Genomic DNA, 14,856 nt, shown 5'->3' with positions numbered 1-14,856 from the left:
ATCTGTCTATCGCCTCCTTTGAATTCCATGCTGTCACAGTTACCAGCCCTTTCAAGCTTAACATCCTTATCATTTATCGCCCTCCAGGTTCCCTCGGAGAGTTCATCAATGAGCTTGATGCCTTGATAAGCTCCTTTCCTGAGGACGGCTCACCTCTCACAGTTCTGAGCGACTTTAACCTCCCCACGTCTACCTTTGACTCATTCCTCTCTGCCTCCTTCTTTCCACTCCTCTCCTCTTTTGACCTCACCCTCTCACCTTCCCCCCCTACTCACAAGGCAGGCAATACGCTCGACCTCATCTTTACTAGATGCTGTTCTTCCACTAACCTCACTGCAACTCCCCTCCAAGTCTCCGACCACTACCTTGTATCCTTTTCCTTCTCGCTCTCATCCAACACTTCCCACACTGCCCCTACTCGGATGGCATCGCGCCGTCCCAACCTTCGCTCTCTCTCCCCCGCTACTCTCTCCTCTTCCATCCTATCATCTCTTCCCTCTGCTCAAACCTTCTCCAACCTATCTCCTGATTCTGCCTCCTCAACCCTCCTCTCCTCCCTTTCTGCATCCTTTGACTCTCTATGTCCCCTATCCTCCAGGCCGGCTCGGTCCTCCCCTCCCGCTCCGTGGCTCGACGACTCATTGCGAGCTCACAGAACAGGGCTCCGGGCAGCCGAGCGGAAATGGAGGAAATCTCGCCTCCCTGCGGACCTGGCATCCTTTCACTCCCTCCTCTCTACATTTTCCTCTTCTGTCTCTGCTGCTAAAGCCACTTTCTACCACTCTAAATTCCAAGCATCTGCCTCTAACCCTAGGAAGCTCTTTGCCACCTTCTCCTCCCTCCTGAATCCTCCTCCCCCTCCTCCCTCTCTGCAGATGACTTCGTCAACCATTTTGAAAAGAAGGTCGACGACATCCGATCCTCGTTTGCTAAGTCAAACGACACCGCTGGTTCTGCTCACACTGCCCTACCATGTGCTCTGACCTCTTTCTCCCCTCTCTCTCCAGATGAAATCTCGCGTCTTGTGACGGCCGGCCGCCCAACAACCTGCCCGCTTGACCCTATCCCCTCCTCTCTTCTCCAGACCATTTCCGGAGACCTTCTCCCTTACCTCACCTCGCTCATCAACTCATCCCTGACCACTGGCTACGTCCCTTCCGTCTTCAAGAGAGCGAGAGTTGCACCCCTTCTGAAAAAACCTACACTCCAAAACTCTTGAACGTGCCGTCCTTGGCCAGCTCTCCCGCTATCTCTCTCAGAATGACCTTCTTGATCCAAATCAGTCAGGTTTCAAGAATAGTCATTCAACTGAGACTGCTCTTCTCTGTATCACGGAGGCGCTCCGCACTGCTAAAGCTAACTCTCTCTCCTCTGCTCTCATCCTTCTAGACCTATCGGCTGCCTTCGATACTGTGAACCATCAGATCCTCCTCTCCACCCTCTCCGAGTTGGGTATCTCCGGCGCGGCCCACGCTTGGATTGCGTCCTACCTGACAGGTCGCTCCTACCAGGTGGCGTGGCGAGAATCTGTCTCCTCAGCACGCGCTCTCACCACTGGCGTCCCCCAGGGCTCTGTTCTAGGCCCTCTCCTATTCTCGCTATACACCAAGTCACTTGGCTCTGTCATAACCTCACATGGTCTCTCCTATCATTGCTATGCAGACGACACACAATTAATCTTCTCCTTTCCCCCTTCTGATGACCAGGTGGCGAATCGCATCTCTGCATGTCTGGCAGACATATCAGTGTGGATGACGGATCACCACCTCAAGCTGAACCTCGGCAAGACGGAGCTGCTCTTCCTCCCGGGAAGGACTGCCCGTTCCATGATCTCGCCATCACGGTTGACAACTCCATTGTGTCCTCCTCCCAGAGCGCTAAGAACCTTGGCGTGATCCTGGACAACACCCTGTCGTTCTCAACTAACATCAAGGCGGTGGCCCGTTCCTGTAGGTTCATGCTCTACAACATCCGCAGAGTACGACCCTGCCTCACACAGGAAGCGGCGCAGGTCCTAATCCAGGCACTTGTCATCTCCCGTCTGGATTACTGCAACTCGCTGTTGGCTGGGCTCCCTGCCTGTGCCATTAAACCCCTACAACTCATCCAGAACGCCGCAGCCCGTCTGGTGTTCAACCTTCCCAAGTTCTCTCACGTCACCCCGCTCCTCCGCTCTCTCCACTGGCTTCCAGTTGAAGCTCGCATCCGCTACAAGACCATGGTGCTTGCCTACGGAGCTGTGAGGGGAACGGCACCTCAGTACCTCCAGGCTCTGATCAGGCCCTACACCCAAACAAGGGCACTGCGTTCATCCACCTCTGGCCTGCTCGCCTCCCTACCACTGAGGAAGTACAGTTCCCGCACAGCCCAGTCAAAACTGTTCGCTGCTCTGGCCCCCCAATGGTGGAACAAACTCCCTCACGACGCCAGGACAGCGGAGTCAATCACCACCTTCCAGAGACACCTGAAACCCCACCTCTTTAAGGAATACCTAGGATAGGATAAAGTAATCCTTCTCACCCCCTCTTAAAAGATTTAGATGCACTATTGTAAAGTGGCTGTTCCACTGGATGTCTTAAGGTGAACGCACCAATTTGTAAGTCGCTCTGGATAAGAGCGTCTGCTAAATGACTTAAATGTAAAAATGTAAATGTAAATACAACCCGTATTTATGTTTATTTATTTTCCCTTCTGTACTTCTGTAATTTGCAAATGTCTCTATTATTTTGGAACTTGTGTGAGTGTAATATTGACTGTTTATTTCACTTTTGTTCATCCATTTCACTTGCTTTGGCAATGTAAACATGTTTCCTATGCCAATATAGCCCCTTGAATTGAATTTAGAGAGAATAAATCCCCTTGATTTGAATTGAGAGAGAATAAAGCCCCTTGATTTGAATTGAGAGAGAATAAAGCCCCTTGAATTCAATTGAGAGAGAATAAAGCCCCTTGAATTCAATTGAGAGAGAATAAAGCCCCTTGAATTGAATTGAGAGAGAATAAAGCCCCTTGAATTGAATTGAGAGAGAATAAAGCCCCTTGATTTGAATTGAGAGAGAATAAAGCCCCTTGAATTCAATTGAGAGAGAATAAAGCCCCTTGAATTCAATTGAGAGAGAATAAAGCCCCTTGAATTCAATTGAGAGAGAATAAAGCCCCTTGAATTCAATTGAGAGAGAATAAAGCCGCTTGAATTCAATTGAGAGAGACAGAGTGAGAGAGAGAAATAGCCAGTTCAGGACTTTGATGAGGAATGTGGTAAGATAACTGCACTTGTTTTGATTTATGTTGTGATTGATTTGTAATTTTATCAGTCGCTTTTGAATTTAATTTGTTGTAATGTGAAATTGTAAATGGTTTGTGTCATGTTGATCAATGGGTTTCCCCTGGTTAAATAAAGGTTAAATTAATAAAACAATAAGAGTCTTTGATCAAAGTGAAAGCAGAGAGAAGAGTAGAAAACAGAAGAGAGAGAAAGGGGTCTGGGCTTGTCCACATGGTGAAATATCACATTTACTGAAGAGGCCTATGGACATGTGTTATGGTTTCATTATCTCATTTACTGAAGAGGCCTATGGACATGTGTTATGGTTTCATTATCTCATTTACTGAAGAGGCCTATGGACATGTGTTATGGATTCATTATCTCATTTACTGAAGAGGCCTATGGACATGTGTTATGGTTTCATTATCTCATTTACTGAAGAGGCCTATGGACATGTGTTATGGTTTCATTATCTCATTTACTGAAGAGGCCTATGGACATGTGTTATGGTTTCATTATCTCATTTACTGAAGAGGCCTATGGAAATGTGTTATGGATTCAGGTACAAACTCTCTGTTTAGATAGTGGATGAGATATACCTTCACACACACACACACGGCTGGCACCACCTGGCATCTGTAAGGTCAGAACAATTAAACACAGCCTCCCCCTCCCTCCCCTCCCCCCTCTAGTAATGTGTTGTAGCAGGTGTTCCCTGTGGTCTAAGACCAGTAGATTTAGCTTGTCCTTTCAACACAACGCCTTCTCATGTAATCTCATAGCCCACTAATTCCTGCTTTGTTTGGCTCTTCGGCTTTTAAGAAGTCATGTTTGTCTCGGAGGACATTGTTGTATTATTCATTTGAAGTTGGGTGAGAGGGGTAGGGGAGGGCTGGGTGAGAGGGGTAGGGGAGGGCAGGGTGAGAGGGGTAGGGGAGGGCAGGGTGAGAGGGGTAGGGGAGGGCAGGGTGAGAGGGGTAGGGGAGGGCTGGGTGAGAGGGGTAGGGGAGGGATGGGTGAGAGGGGTAGGGGAGGGCTGGGTGAGAGGGGTAGGGGAGGGCTGGGTGAGAGGGGAGGGGAGGGGAGGGTGAGGGGAGTAGGGGAGGGATGGGTGAGAGGGGTAGGGGAGGGCTGGGTGAGAGGGGTAGGGGAGGGCTGGGTGAGAGGAGTAGGGAGGGCTGGGTGAGGATGGTAGTGGAGGGCTGTATGAGAGGGGTAGGGGCAGGCATGGATGAGAGGGGTGGGGGCAGGGATGGATGAGAGGGGTGGGGGCAGGGATGGATGAGAGGGGTAGGGGCAGGGATGGATGAGGGAGGGTAGGGGCAGGGATGGATGAGAGGGGTAGGGGAAGGGATGGATGAGAGGGGTAGGGGCAGGGATGGATGAGAGGGGTGGGGGCAGGCATGGATGAGAGGGGTGGGGGCAGGCATGGATGAGAGGGGATGAGAGGGGTGGGGGCAGGGATGGATGAGAGGGGTGGGGGCAGGGATGGATGAGAGGGGTGGGGGCAGGGATGGATGAGAGGGGTGGGGCAGGGATGGATGAGAGGGGTAGGGGCAGGGATGGATGAGAGGGGTAGGGGCAGGGATGGATGAGAGGGGTGGGGGCAGGGATGGATGAGAGGGGTTGGGGCAGGGATGGATGGAAGTGTGTGTGTGAGGAATGGATATCAAACTCATAGAGAGAAGCTGGGACTAGATGGTACAAGTCTACCTCCCACTGGTACTGTGGTGTTACTGCACCTACTCTAGGCTACTGTGGTCTTCTTGTGTTGTGGATCATTATCATTCCCCACTCAACCTTGCCTCTAGCCTGGTTTGAAAAAACACATCTAGCCCCTTCCCCTTTTCCTAAAGCCTATTCATAAAGCCTAACTCTGGAGAAAAAGCTGAAGGAATTAGATATTATATAGTTTACACCTATCTGATGCTTTCGTATAGTTGAATGTACCTTTATCACGTCTCTCTCTCCCCTCCCTCCTTCTGGTTGCTCTCCCCTCCCATTCCCTCTCTCTCTCTCTCTCTCTCTCCCCTCCCTCCCTCCCTTCCGGTTGCTCTCCCCCTCCCATTCCCTCTCTCTCTCTTGCTCTCTCTCTCCCCATTTATCTCTCCACAGGTGGACTGGGAGAGTAATGGAAGTTTGGTGAAGAAGCTGTCTTCCATTAAGGAAGATGAGGAGGGTGATGAAGAGCAGAGCTCTGTGTCGCGTGCCCCTCGTTCACCTCGACGTCTGACCAGGGTTCTCAACTCGCCCCTGCGTTCGCCCCTGCTGCACCCTCGACCCTTCCGCCCCCTCAGAACACACCCGCCCCCCCACTCTGCAGATACCTGTGGTCAGCTTCAGCAGTGCGCCACTGGAGCTTAGTCCAAGGTCGGGAAAACGCAGACTCAGTCATTCTACACACACACACAAATCACGCACACAACGTTTTGCAACCAATGGGTCGTTCCACGTAAATATACATTTTTCACCAATATTGAATTTTAAAATCCTGTTATATTAAATGAAGTGCCCTTTAATATAGACCACATGGAGAATACAATCAAATCAGATTTGTTTTGTGAATGAAGGCTTTGCTAAAGTGCTAAAATTCTGCATTTTGTCATGTCCCTCCGTCAACCCTGTTTCACTTCTAGGATGATTTCAACCCACTTCATCAAAAAAGATCTCCAACATCATTGTAAAGTCCTAGTTAGTCTGTTGCTTTGACAAAGTCAAAGTCTGAAGATGATTTATTTCATGTGATTAATGTCTGTCCCTCATTTTAAGGTCAACCCTGTTACATGAACTGAACTCGGTTTAATATGGTGAAACTATTCCTTTTTTTTCTCAAAATAAAAATGGAAGATCTAATAGTCAAATCATAGTGTACAAGCAGGTGATTTGTGGAAAACTGAGCTCGACGGAGTATAACACGTCAACGCCATTACTCATAAATAGACAGGCTAGAAATGTTTTAGCAATTACATTTTTGGGGTGAAGCTTGCAGTCAATTTACACTCCCTGTTCCACATAACAAGCTTCTATTCCCTCTGTAACAAGAGGATTTATGGCTGATTTAAGGTTAAATCGTCAACCATGTTACAGTCAACACTGATACGGTCAACCCTGCACTTAATATAGTATTGTTTTTATTTAACATCTCGAGATGGGAAATTCCATTTTTTATGAAGTTGAAAATGTGTTCTTTATGATAGAATGTTAAAATCAAGTTTTTTTTGTTGTTGCGAGTTACACTCAAAAGGCACTGAATTGGTGGAACGGGTAGAGTAGAGAGGAGGAGAAAAGGAAATGGGAGAGAGCTCAACTTGTTTATTCATCTTTATTCATCTCTCCCTCTCTCTCTCTTTCTAGGTTTGTGGATGGTATTGAGACAGAGAGCAGTGGGAACTCCTCCCAGAAGTTTGAGTTTAGCTCCAGGCTGGTACACAGTGGTCAACCATCCCCAGGACTAGGTAATACAAAGTTTTGTAGCGATTCCTATGTTGTTGATGTAAAGAATATTTGTTGGTCCGTGATGTGTAATGAGGAGCAACCAGACGCTGCACTTGACACATTTATGAAATTGCGTATCCCAGTTACAAATAAGCATGCAACCATTAAGAACATGAGTGAAGAGGAATTGAAAAACGGTGTGGTTGAGAGGGATGAGGCAAAATAAATGGCAATACATACTGCAAATTGAGAAATCATGTGACTAAACTGAATCAAAAGAAGAAGAAACTACTCTATGAAACAAAGACAAATGACATAAGGAATGATAGTAAAAAGCTTTGGAGCACCTTTAAATGAAATGTTGGCAAAAAAGGAAAACTCTGCTCCATCATTCATTGAATCAGATGCCTCATTCATTACAAAACCCACTGATATTGACAACTACTTTATTGATTTTTTTCATTGGCAAGATTAGCAAACTTAGGCATGACATGCCAGCAACAAACGCTGACACTACACATCCAAGTATATCTGACCAAATTAAGAAAGACAAGCATTGTAATTTTGAATTCCGTAAAGTAAGTGTGGAAGAGGTGAAAAAAAATGGTTGTCTATCAACAATGACAAGCCTACTAGAAAGTGTGTGCCCTCAGGCCTGGAGGGAGCAAAAGTTATTCCCCTACCTAAGGATAGTAAAGCCCTTTTTACTGGCTCAAATAGCCTGTTAATAACCCTTTGTAAACTTTTGGGATAAAATGGTATTTGACCAGATACAATGCTATTTTACATTAAACAAATTGACAACAAACTTTCAGCATGCTTATAGGGAAGGACATTCAACAAGCACATCACTTACACAAATGACTGATGATTGGCTGAGAGAAATTGATGCTAAAAAAGATTGTGGGGGCTGTTTTGTTAGACTTTGGTGCGGCTTTTGACATTATCGATCAGTCGGTTGCTGGAAAAACTTGTGTTATGGCTTTACACCCCCTGCTATATTGTGGATAAAGAGTTACCTGTCTAACAGAACATAGGGTGTTCTTTAATGGAAGCCGCTCAAACAAAATCCAGGTAGAATCAGGAATTCCCCAGGGCAGCTGTCTAGGCCCCTTACTTTTTTCAATCTTTACTAACGACATACCACTTGCTTTGAGCATAGCCAGTGTGTCTATGTACAGTTGAAGTCAGAAGTTTACATACACTTAGGTTGGCGTCATTAAAAATCGTTTTTCAACCACTCCACAAAATTCTTGTTAACAAACTATAGTTTTGGCAAGTCATTTAGGACATCTACTTTGTGCATGACACAAGTAATTTTTCCAACAATTGTTTACAGACAGATTATTTCACTTATAATTCACTGAATCACAATTTCAGTGGGTCAGAAGTTTACATACACTAAGTTGACAGTGCCTTTAAACAGCTTAGAAAATTCCAGAAAATGTTGTTGTGGCTTTAGAAGCTTCTGATTGACATCATTTGAGCCAATTGGAGGTGTACCTATGGATGTATTTCAAGGCCTACCTTCAAACTCAGTGCCTCTTTGCTTGACATCATGGGTAAATCAAAATAAATCGGCCAAGACCTCAGAAAAACTATTGTAGACCTCCACAAGTCTGGTTCATCCTTGGGAGCAATTTCCAAATGCCTCAAGGTACCATGATCATCTGTACAAACAATAGTACGCAAGTATAAACACCATGGGACCATGCAGCCATCATACCGCTCAGGAAGGAGACTCATTCTGTCTCCTAGAGATGAACGTACTTTGGTGCGAAAAGTGCAAATCAATCTCAGAACAACAGCAAAGGACCTTGTGAAGATGCTGGAGGAAACAGGTACAAAAGTATCTATATTCACAGTAAAACAAGTTCTATATCGACAAAACCTGAAAGGCCACTCAGCAAGGAAGAAGCAACTGCTCCAAAACCACCATAAAAAAGCAACTGCACATGGGGACAAACATCATACTTTTTGGAGAAATGTCCTCTGGTCTGATGAAACAAAAATAGAACTATTTGGCCATAATGACCATCGTTATGTTTGGAGGAAAAAGGGGGATGCTTGCAAGCCGAAGAACACCATCCCAAACGTGAAGCACGGGGGTGGCAGCATCATGTCGTGGGGGTGCTTTGCTGCAGGAGGGACTGGTGCACTTCACAAAATAAATGACATCATGAGGCAGGAAAATGATGTGGATATATTGAAGCAACATCTCAAGACATCAGTCAGGAAGTTAAAGCTTGGTCGCAAATGGGACTTCCAAATGGACAATGACCCCAAGCATACTTCCAAAGTTGTGGCAAAATGGCTTAAGGACAACAAAGTCAAGGTATTGGAGTGGCCATCACAAAGCCCTGACCTCAATCCTATAGAAACTTTGTGGGTAGAACTGAAAAAGATTGTGCGAGCAAGGAGGCCTACAAACCTGACTCAGTTACACCAGCTCTGTCAGGAGGAATGGGCCAAAATTCACCCAATTTATTGTGGGAAGCTTGAGCAAGGCTACCTGAAACGTTTGACCCAAGTTAAACAAAATAAAGGCAATGCTACCGAATACTAATTGAGTGTATGTAAACTTCTGACCCAATGGGAATGTGATGAAAGAAATAAAAGCTGAAATAAATCTCTCTACTATTATTCTGACATTTCACATTCTTAAAATAAAGTGGCGATCCTAATTGACCTAAAACAGGGTAATTTTTATTAGGATTAAATGCCAGGAATTGTGAAAAACTGAGTTTAAATGTCTTTGACTAAGGTGTATGTAAACTTCCAACGTCAAATGTATGCAGATGACTCAACACTATACATGTCAGCTACAACAGCGACTTAAATGACTGCAACAGTTAGAGCTGCAGTTAGTTTCAGAGTGGGTGGCAAGGAATAAGTTAGTCCTAAATATTTCAAAAACTAAAAGCATTGTATTTGGGATAAATCATTCACTAAACCCTGAACCTCAACTAAATCTTGAAATTAGTCATGTGGTAATTGAGCAAGTTGAGGGGACTAAATTGCTTGGAGTAACCCTGTAAACTATCATGTTAAACTTGGAGTAACCCTGTAAACTATTGTTTAGTGTCATGGTCAAAACATATTGATACAACAGTAGCTAGGATCGGGAGAAGTCTGTCCATAATAAAGTGCTGCTCTACCTTCTTAACAGCACTAGTTTTGTCGAACATGGACCACAGTTCAGTCGTGTGGTCATGTGCCACAAAGAGGAACTTAGAAAATTGCAATTGGCTGAGAACAGGGCAGCACGGCTGGCCCTTGTATGTACAGAGAGCTAACAATAATATGCATGTCAATCTCTCCGGGCTCAAAGTGGAGGAGAGATTGACTTCACCACTACTTGTATTTGTGAGAGATATTGACATGTTGAATGCACCAAGCTGTCTGTTTGAACTACTGGCACACAGCTCAGACACCCATGCATACCCTACAAGACGGGGGCGGGGTAGCGTAGTGGTTAGAGCGTTGGACTAGTAACCGGAAGGTTGCAAGTTCAAACCCCCGAGCTGACAAGGTACAAATCTGTCGTTCTGCCCCTGAACAGGCAGTTAACCCACTGTTACTAGGCTGTCATTGAAAATAAGAATGTGTTCTTAACTGACTTGCCTAGTTAAATAAAGGTTAAATAAAAATAAATGTTAAAAAAATGTCACCAGAGGTCTCGTCACAGTCTCCAAGTCCAGAACAGACTATGGGAGGCGCACAGTACGACATAGAGCCATGACTACATGGAACTCTATTCCATATCAAGTAACTCATGCAAGCAGTAGAATTTGATTTAAAAACAGATAAAAATACTGGAACAGTGGAGGACTGTGAAGCAACACAAACAGGCACAGACGCATGATAACATACACATGTACAAATGGATTTTGTGTTGTAGTAATGTGGTAATAGAGTAGGGGCCTGAGGGCACACACTTGTTATGTTGTGAATGAATGCCTTAGTTTAGCTGGACTACAAGAAGAGTAGCTGCTGCCTTGGCAGGAACTAATGGGGATCCATAATAAATACAAATACAATCTTCTCCCCACTAGTCTGTTGCTGCTCTCACTATCCAACACATATTTTAACAAGGAACTTACATCTCTGTGTGTGTGTGTGTGTGTGTGTGTGTGTGTAGGGATCCTGGAGCAGTCAGATATCAAGCAGAGTGTTTCTAAGCTGAGTGACGAGGTGAGAGGTTGTAGTTAGGTATCCTAGAATCCATATGAATCTTACAACATAAACACACAGTAACATAACACGTAAAACACCTAACTCTCAAGTGTCTGTCCGTCTTGTCCACAGATGAGCACTCTCTCCCAGCAAGTCTCTCATCTCAGCCAGGAGCTAAAGGAAATGACCCGCCTGCTCCGGCCCCTCCTCCTTGTGGCGCCTCAGCCAATCCTGACAGCCATTACGCCCAACCTGACTCCACCCCCCAGCAGTGCCAACAAACCGTCCTCCAACACACCTCTGGTGGTCCCACCTCCAGCCCCGCCCTGCTCCCCGTCGCCCCACCCCCAACGAACGCAGTCCTGCTCACTATTGGACATGGACAGTGCTGACACGGGGAAAGTGGGCTTGCCAAGTTGCCTCCTCCCAACCCCCCCTCCACAGAGGCCTCCAGCCCAGACCCAGTCTCCAATCTCCCCAGAGAGAAGTTCTAAGGACTTACCCCACTCCAACCCCCCTTCCCCTGGGACAGAAGACATGAGGGGGTCACCCCACCTCTCCAACCACACCACCTCTAGCAACAGTTTCCTTCCCTCTGCCCAGGACAGATGTACCCTAGCCTCTGGCACCATGTCCCCCTCCCTCTCTTTCTCCTTGTCCCTCTCCTCCTCCCCCTCCTGCTCTCCCTGCCAGGGTCCCCATCACTCACGATCTGGTAGCCACAGCAGGGGCCTGCTCCCCCCGCCCCCCTCCCAGGACAACACGCCCCCGCCTTCCTCCCATTGCTCCGCTCCTCCGTCACTCAGCTCCTCACCTGGAGACCATAAGCTGAAGTTGGTCTTCCCCTCTTCCTACTCCACTCCCCTCATCCCTCCCCTCCCCTCTCCTTACCCCTCGACCCTCTCCCTGGGCCCGTTCTCCCTGGACTCTCTGAGGGGGGAGACGCAGGGGGGCACCAGGCTGGAGGCAGGACACCTGGCGCTGGAGATGCAGGAGAGGGGAGGAGAGGGGGGGGGGGGACGCTCCCAGATGATGGAGCACATCAGCTACATGGACGAGGAAGGGCCAGCTCTGTGACAGAGAGGTAGATGACATGCAAGTAGAAACAGCAGAAACAGACTGAAGAGAAGAGAGGAGAGTACGTAGCCCGCTCGTCCAGAATCCAACATTGAACCTGTGAGACAGACAGGCAGACAGACAGAGATCAAAATGACTATAGGTGGAAACCAATAGCATCACTGAAAAATACCCCACCAGGACAGTAGCAAGACACCAGTTCTAACAGTACTCTGATCAGGCACTCTGGTCATGTTAAAGCAACACATCCTCCTCCGTCTATGGACTTCATGATGTCATAAGTGAAATGTGCATCCCTACTCCTCTTCTGGCCAAATGTCCCCAACCAACCACCCCTTCATGACATCACAGACAGTACATAGGACTGGGAATGTAAACTCTAGTTCAACCTCTGTTGTGTGGTTTCAAAATTATACTAACATCTATTGCTTGAATATCAACCACGGCTGACTTCAAATGAGGAGTTCATTTAACTTCAACTTAATGTTTCTTCAGAGTTTCTCTGCTACTTGTTATATGGGGGTGATTTGTTACATACATCTCCACAAAGAACACACACACTTGCACTGTGGTCTTACATTATGTGACATCCTATAAGTCTCAATCCAGCCTACACACACAATCAGTTCAGTCCCTCCAACAAGTGGCCATATTCAACACAAGACAATCAGTGAGCTTACAAAACACATGGAACCAACCAAAACATGAAGACAACACCGCAGTAGGTCTGGAGGTAGAAGGGAGGGAGCCGGTGTGCCACAGAGGCCAGGTTTAGGTTTAAGAAGCCATGCATACGGGTGGGTGAGTGGAATATACAGTAGGTCTGGAGGTAGAAGGGAGGGAGCCGGTGTGCCACAGAGGCCAGGTTTAGGTTTAAGAAGCCATGCATACGGGTGGGTGAGTGGAATATACAGTAGGTCTGGAGGTAGAAGGGAGGGAGCTGGTGTGCCACAGAGGCCAGGTTTAGGTTTAAGAAGCCATGCATACGGGTGGGTGAGTGGAATATACAGTAGGTCTGGAGGTAGAAGGGAGGGAGCCGGTGTGCCACAGAGGCCAGGTTTAGGTTTAAGAAGCCATGCATACGGGTGGGTGAGTGGAATATACAGTAGGTCTGGAGGTAGAAGGGAGGGAGCTGGTGTGCCACAGAGGCAAGGTTTAGGTTTAAGAAGCCATGCATACGGGTGGGTGAGTGGAATATACAGTAAGTCTATGAGTGACAACCAGACTGTACAGTGAATGAGTTCCCATCAACTCCAGCTTTAGGCATCCAGCCATTCGTGCCTTCTCCTTGGAACACACACACTGCTAGTTGTATACATCATATCATCCACACCTGGTGATTATGTTGTGATTTACCGTTGACCATTACGAACGCCTCACTTTTATTTTGAAAGTCATTTATTTTATGTAGAATGTGTGTTAAACTCTCCTGTTGGATTCGGGTGTTCTGGCCTTTTTTCATCCATCGCTAGTTCAACCAGAGACATCTCAGCGTCATATCAAAGCCCACACGCACCAACACAAGCACACCAGTGGAGGCTGCTGAGGGGAGGATGGCTAATAATGGCTGGAATGGCATAAATGGAATCAAACACATTTTATACCGTTCCATTCACTCCATTCCATCCATTAAACTCAATTCAAACCATTATTATGAGCCGTCCTCGCCTCAGCAGCCTCCACTGAAGCACGCGCACACACACACGCACGCATGGACACGCACACACACACCTGCCATGTCCGCAGCATCATCTGCATCCCATGTTTAAGTGTCAACCTCTGGATGACACAGGTTTATCCTACAAAGACACAATGCTCAGACATTGCTGAAGTGGTCAGAGGACTAATTGTATTAGCATTGTCTGGTGCTCTGTGTACTAGGTGCACTAGAGTTGTTTTTGCGGGGCACAGTCAGATTGAGATACTTGTTTCTATTTTCTGTAACGGGCTGAGGATGAGGCTGAGGATGAGACTGAGGATGAGGCTGAGGATGCGTGGAGATGTGTTGGAGGAGTGGCAGACAAAGGGTGCAGGTCCGGGGTCAAGATGTTAATGCTTGTCACAGCTAACTGCATGAGGAATGTGCTTGTTTCAGAACGAGGGGAGAGGGGGGTGGGCTTACTGTGCTGCCAGAGGTTTGGACAGGCTTAAGATGTATTTTATTAACTCTTACCAACTTAACCAGAAACACGATACAACAATAAACAAAGTGTTGTTTTATAAGATCCAGGCTTCTGTAATGTTTCGTACCCGACTCTTTGTCTGTGATGTGATGTTAAGTGGTTTCACATCCCAGTTCCAAGTTGATTTAATCAACCAGGGGTAATACCCTTGTAACCAGTGAACCTCCAACTGATTTACACGTTCAGTTGTCACACCTGGGACTCGTTTTTCACCTGCCCCACATTGATAAACAACTTTGCTGTACCTCCACCTTGTCCGAGGACAAAAAAAAACAGTACTCACTGACCAAGTCCATCTTTCAGGTCTGCATATATTTCAAAATGGTAAGATTCATTCTATCAGAGCTTCAGTAAGGTTTGAAATGTCAGGGAGAGGAAAAGTTTAGACGATTCTGAGGGGAACAAACCAAACGGCTAAAAGTAAAGAACATTTAACATTTTATCCTGTTATGGATCCATCTTAGAGCCTCCTGAAAGGTAACAGACTAGAGAGTGTCAGAGTCACCCACTGACACTATAGTGACCCTCTACGGGCCGGTTCAGAGTCACCCACTGACACTATAGTGACCCTCTACGGGCCGGTTCAGAGTCACCTACTGACACTATAGTGACCCTCTACAGGCCGGTTCAGAGTCACTGACACTATAGTGACACTCTACAGGCCGGTTCAGAGTCACCTACTGACACTATAGTGACCCTCTACGGGCCGGTTCAGATTCA

The 14,856-nt window shown here is 46.7% G+C and overlaps 1 protein-coding gene across 1 annotated transcript in view; it reads left to right on the top strand.

Moving 5' to 3' along the window:
* Positions 1 to 14,170, top strand: part of kcnh3 (potassium voltage-gated channel, subfamily H (eag-related), member 3) — a 98,451-nt gene extending 84,281 nt beyond the window's left edge. Inside the window, 4 exon segments of the mRNA XM_065017083.1 lie at positions 5,381 to 5,568; positions 5,570 to 5,635; positions 6,620 to 6,689; positions 11,009 to 14,170. Of these exon segments, the coding sequence (XP_064873155.1) occupies positions 5,381 to 5,568; positions 5,570 to 5,635; positions 6,620 to 6,689; positions 11,009 to 11,953 (1,269 nt within the window). The 3' untranslated portion in view covers positions 11,954 to 14,170.
* The last annotated feature ends 686 nt before the right edge of the window (positions 14,171 to 14,856 follow it).

The sequence above is a fragment of the Oncorhynchus nerka genome, linkage group LG1 (assembly GCF_034236695.1).
Source record: "Oncorhynchus nerka isolate Pitt River linkage group LG1, Oner_Uvic_2.0, whole genome shotgun sequence".
Taxonomy (NCBI): domain Eukaryota; kingdom Metazoa; phylum Chordata; class Actinopteri; order Salmoniformes; family Salmonidae; genus Oncorhynchus; species Oncorhynchus nerka.
Note: the sequence above shows the minus strand (reverse complement) of the source record. Positions and strands in the feature narration are given on the sequence as shown.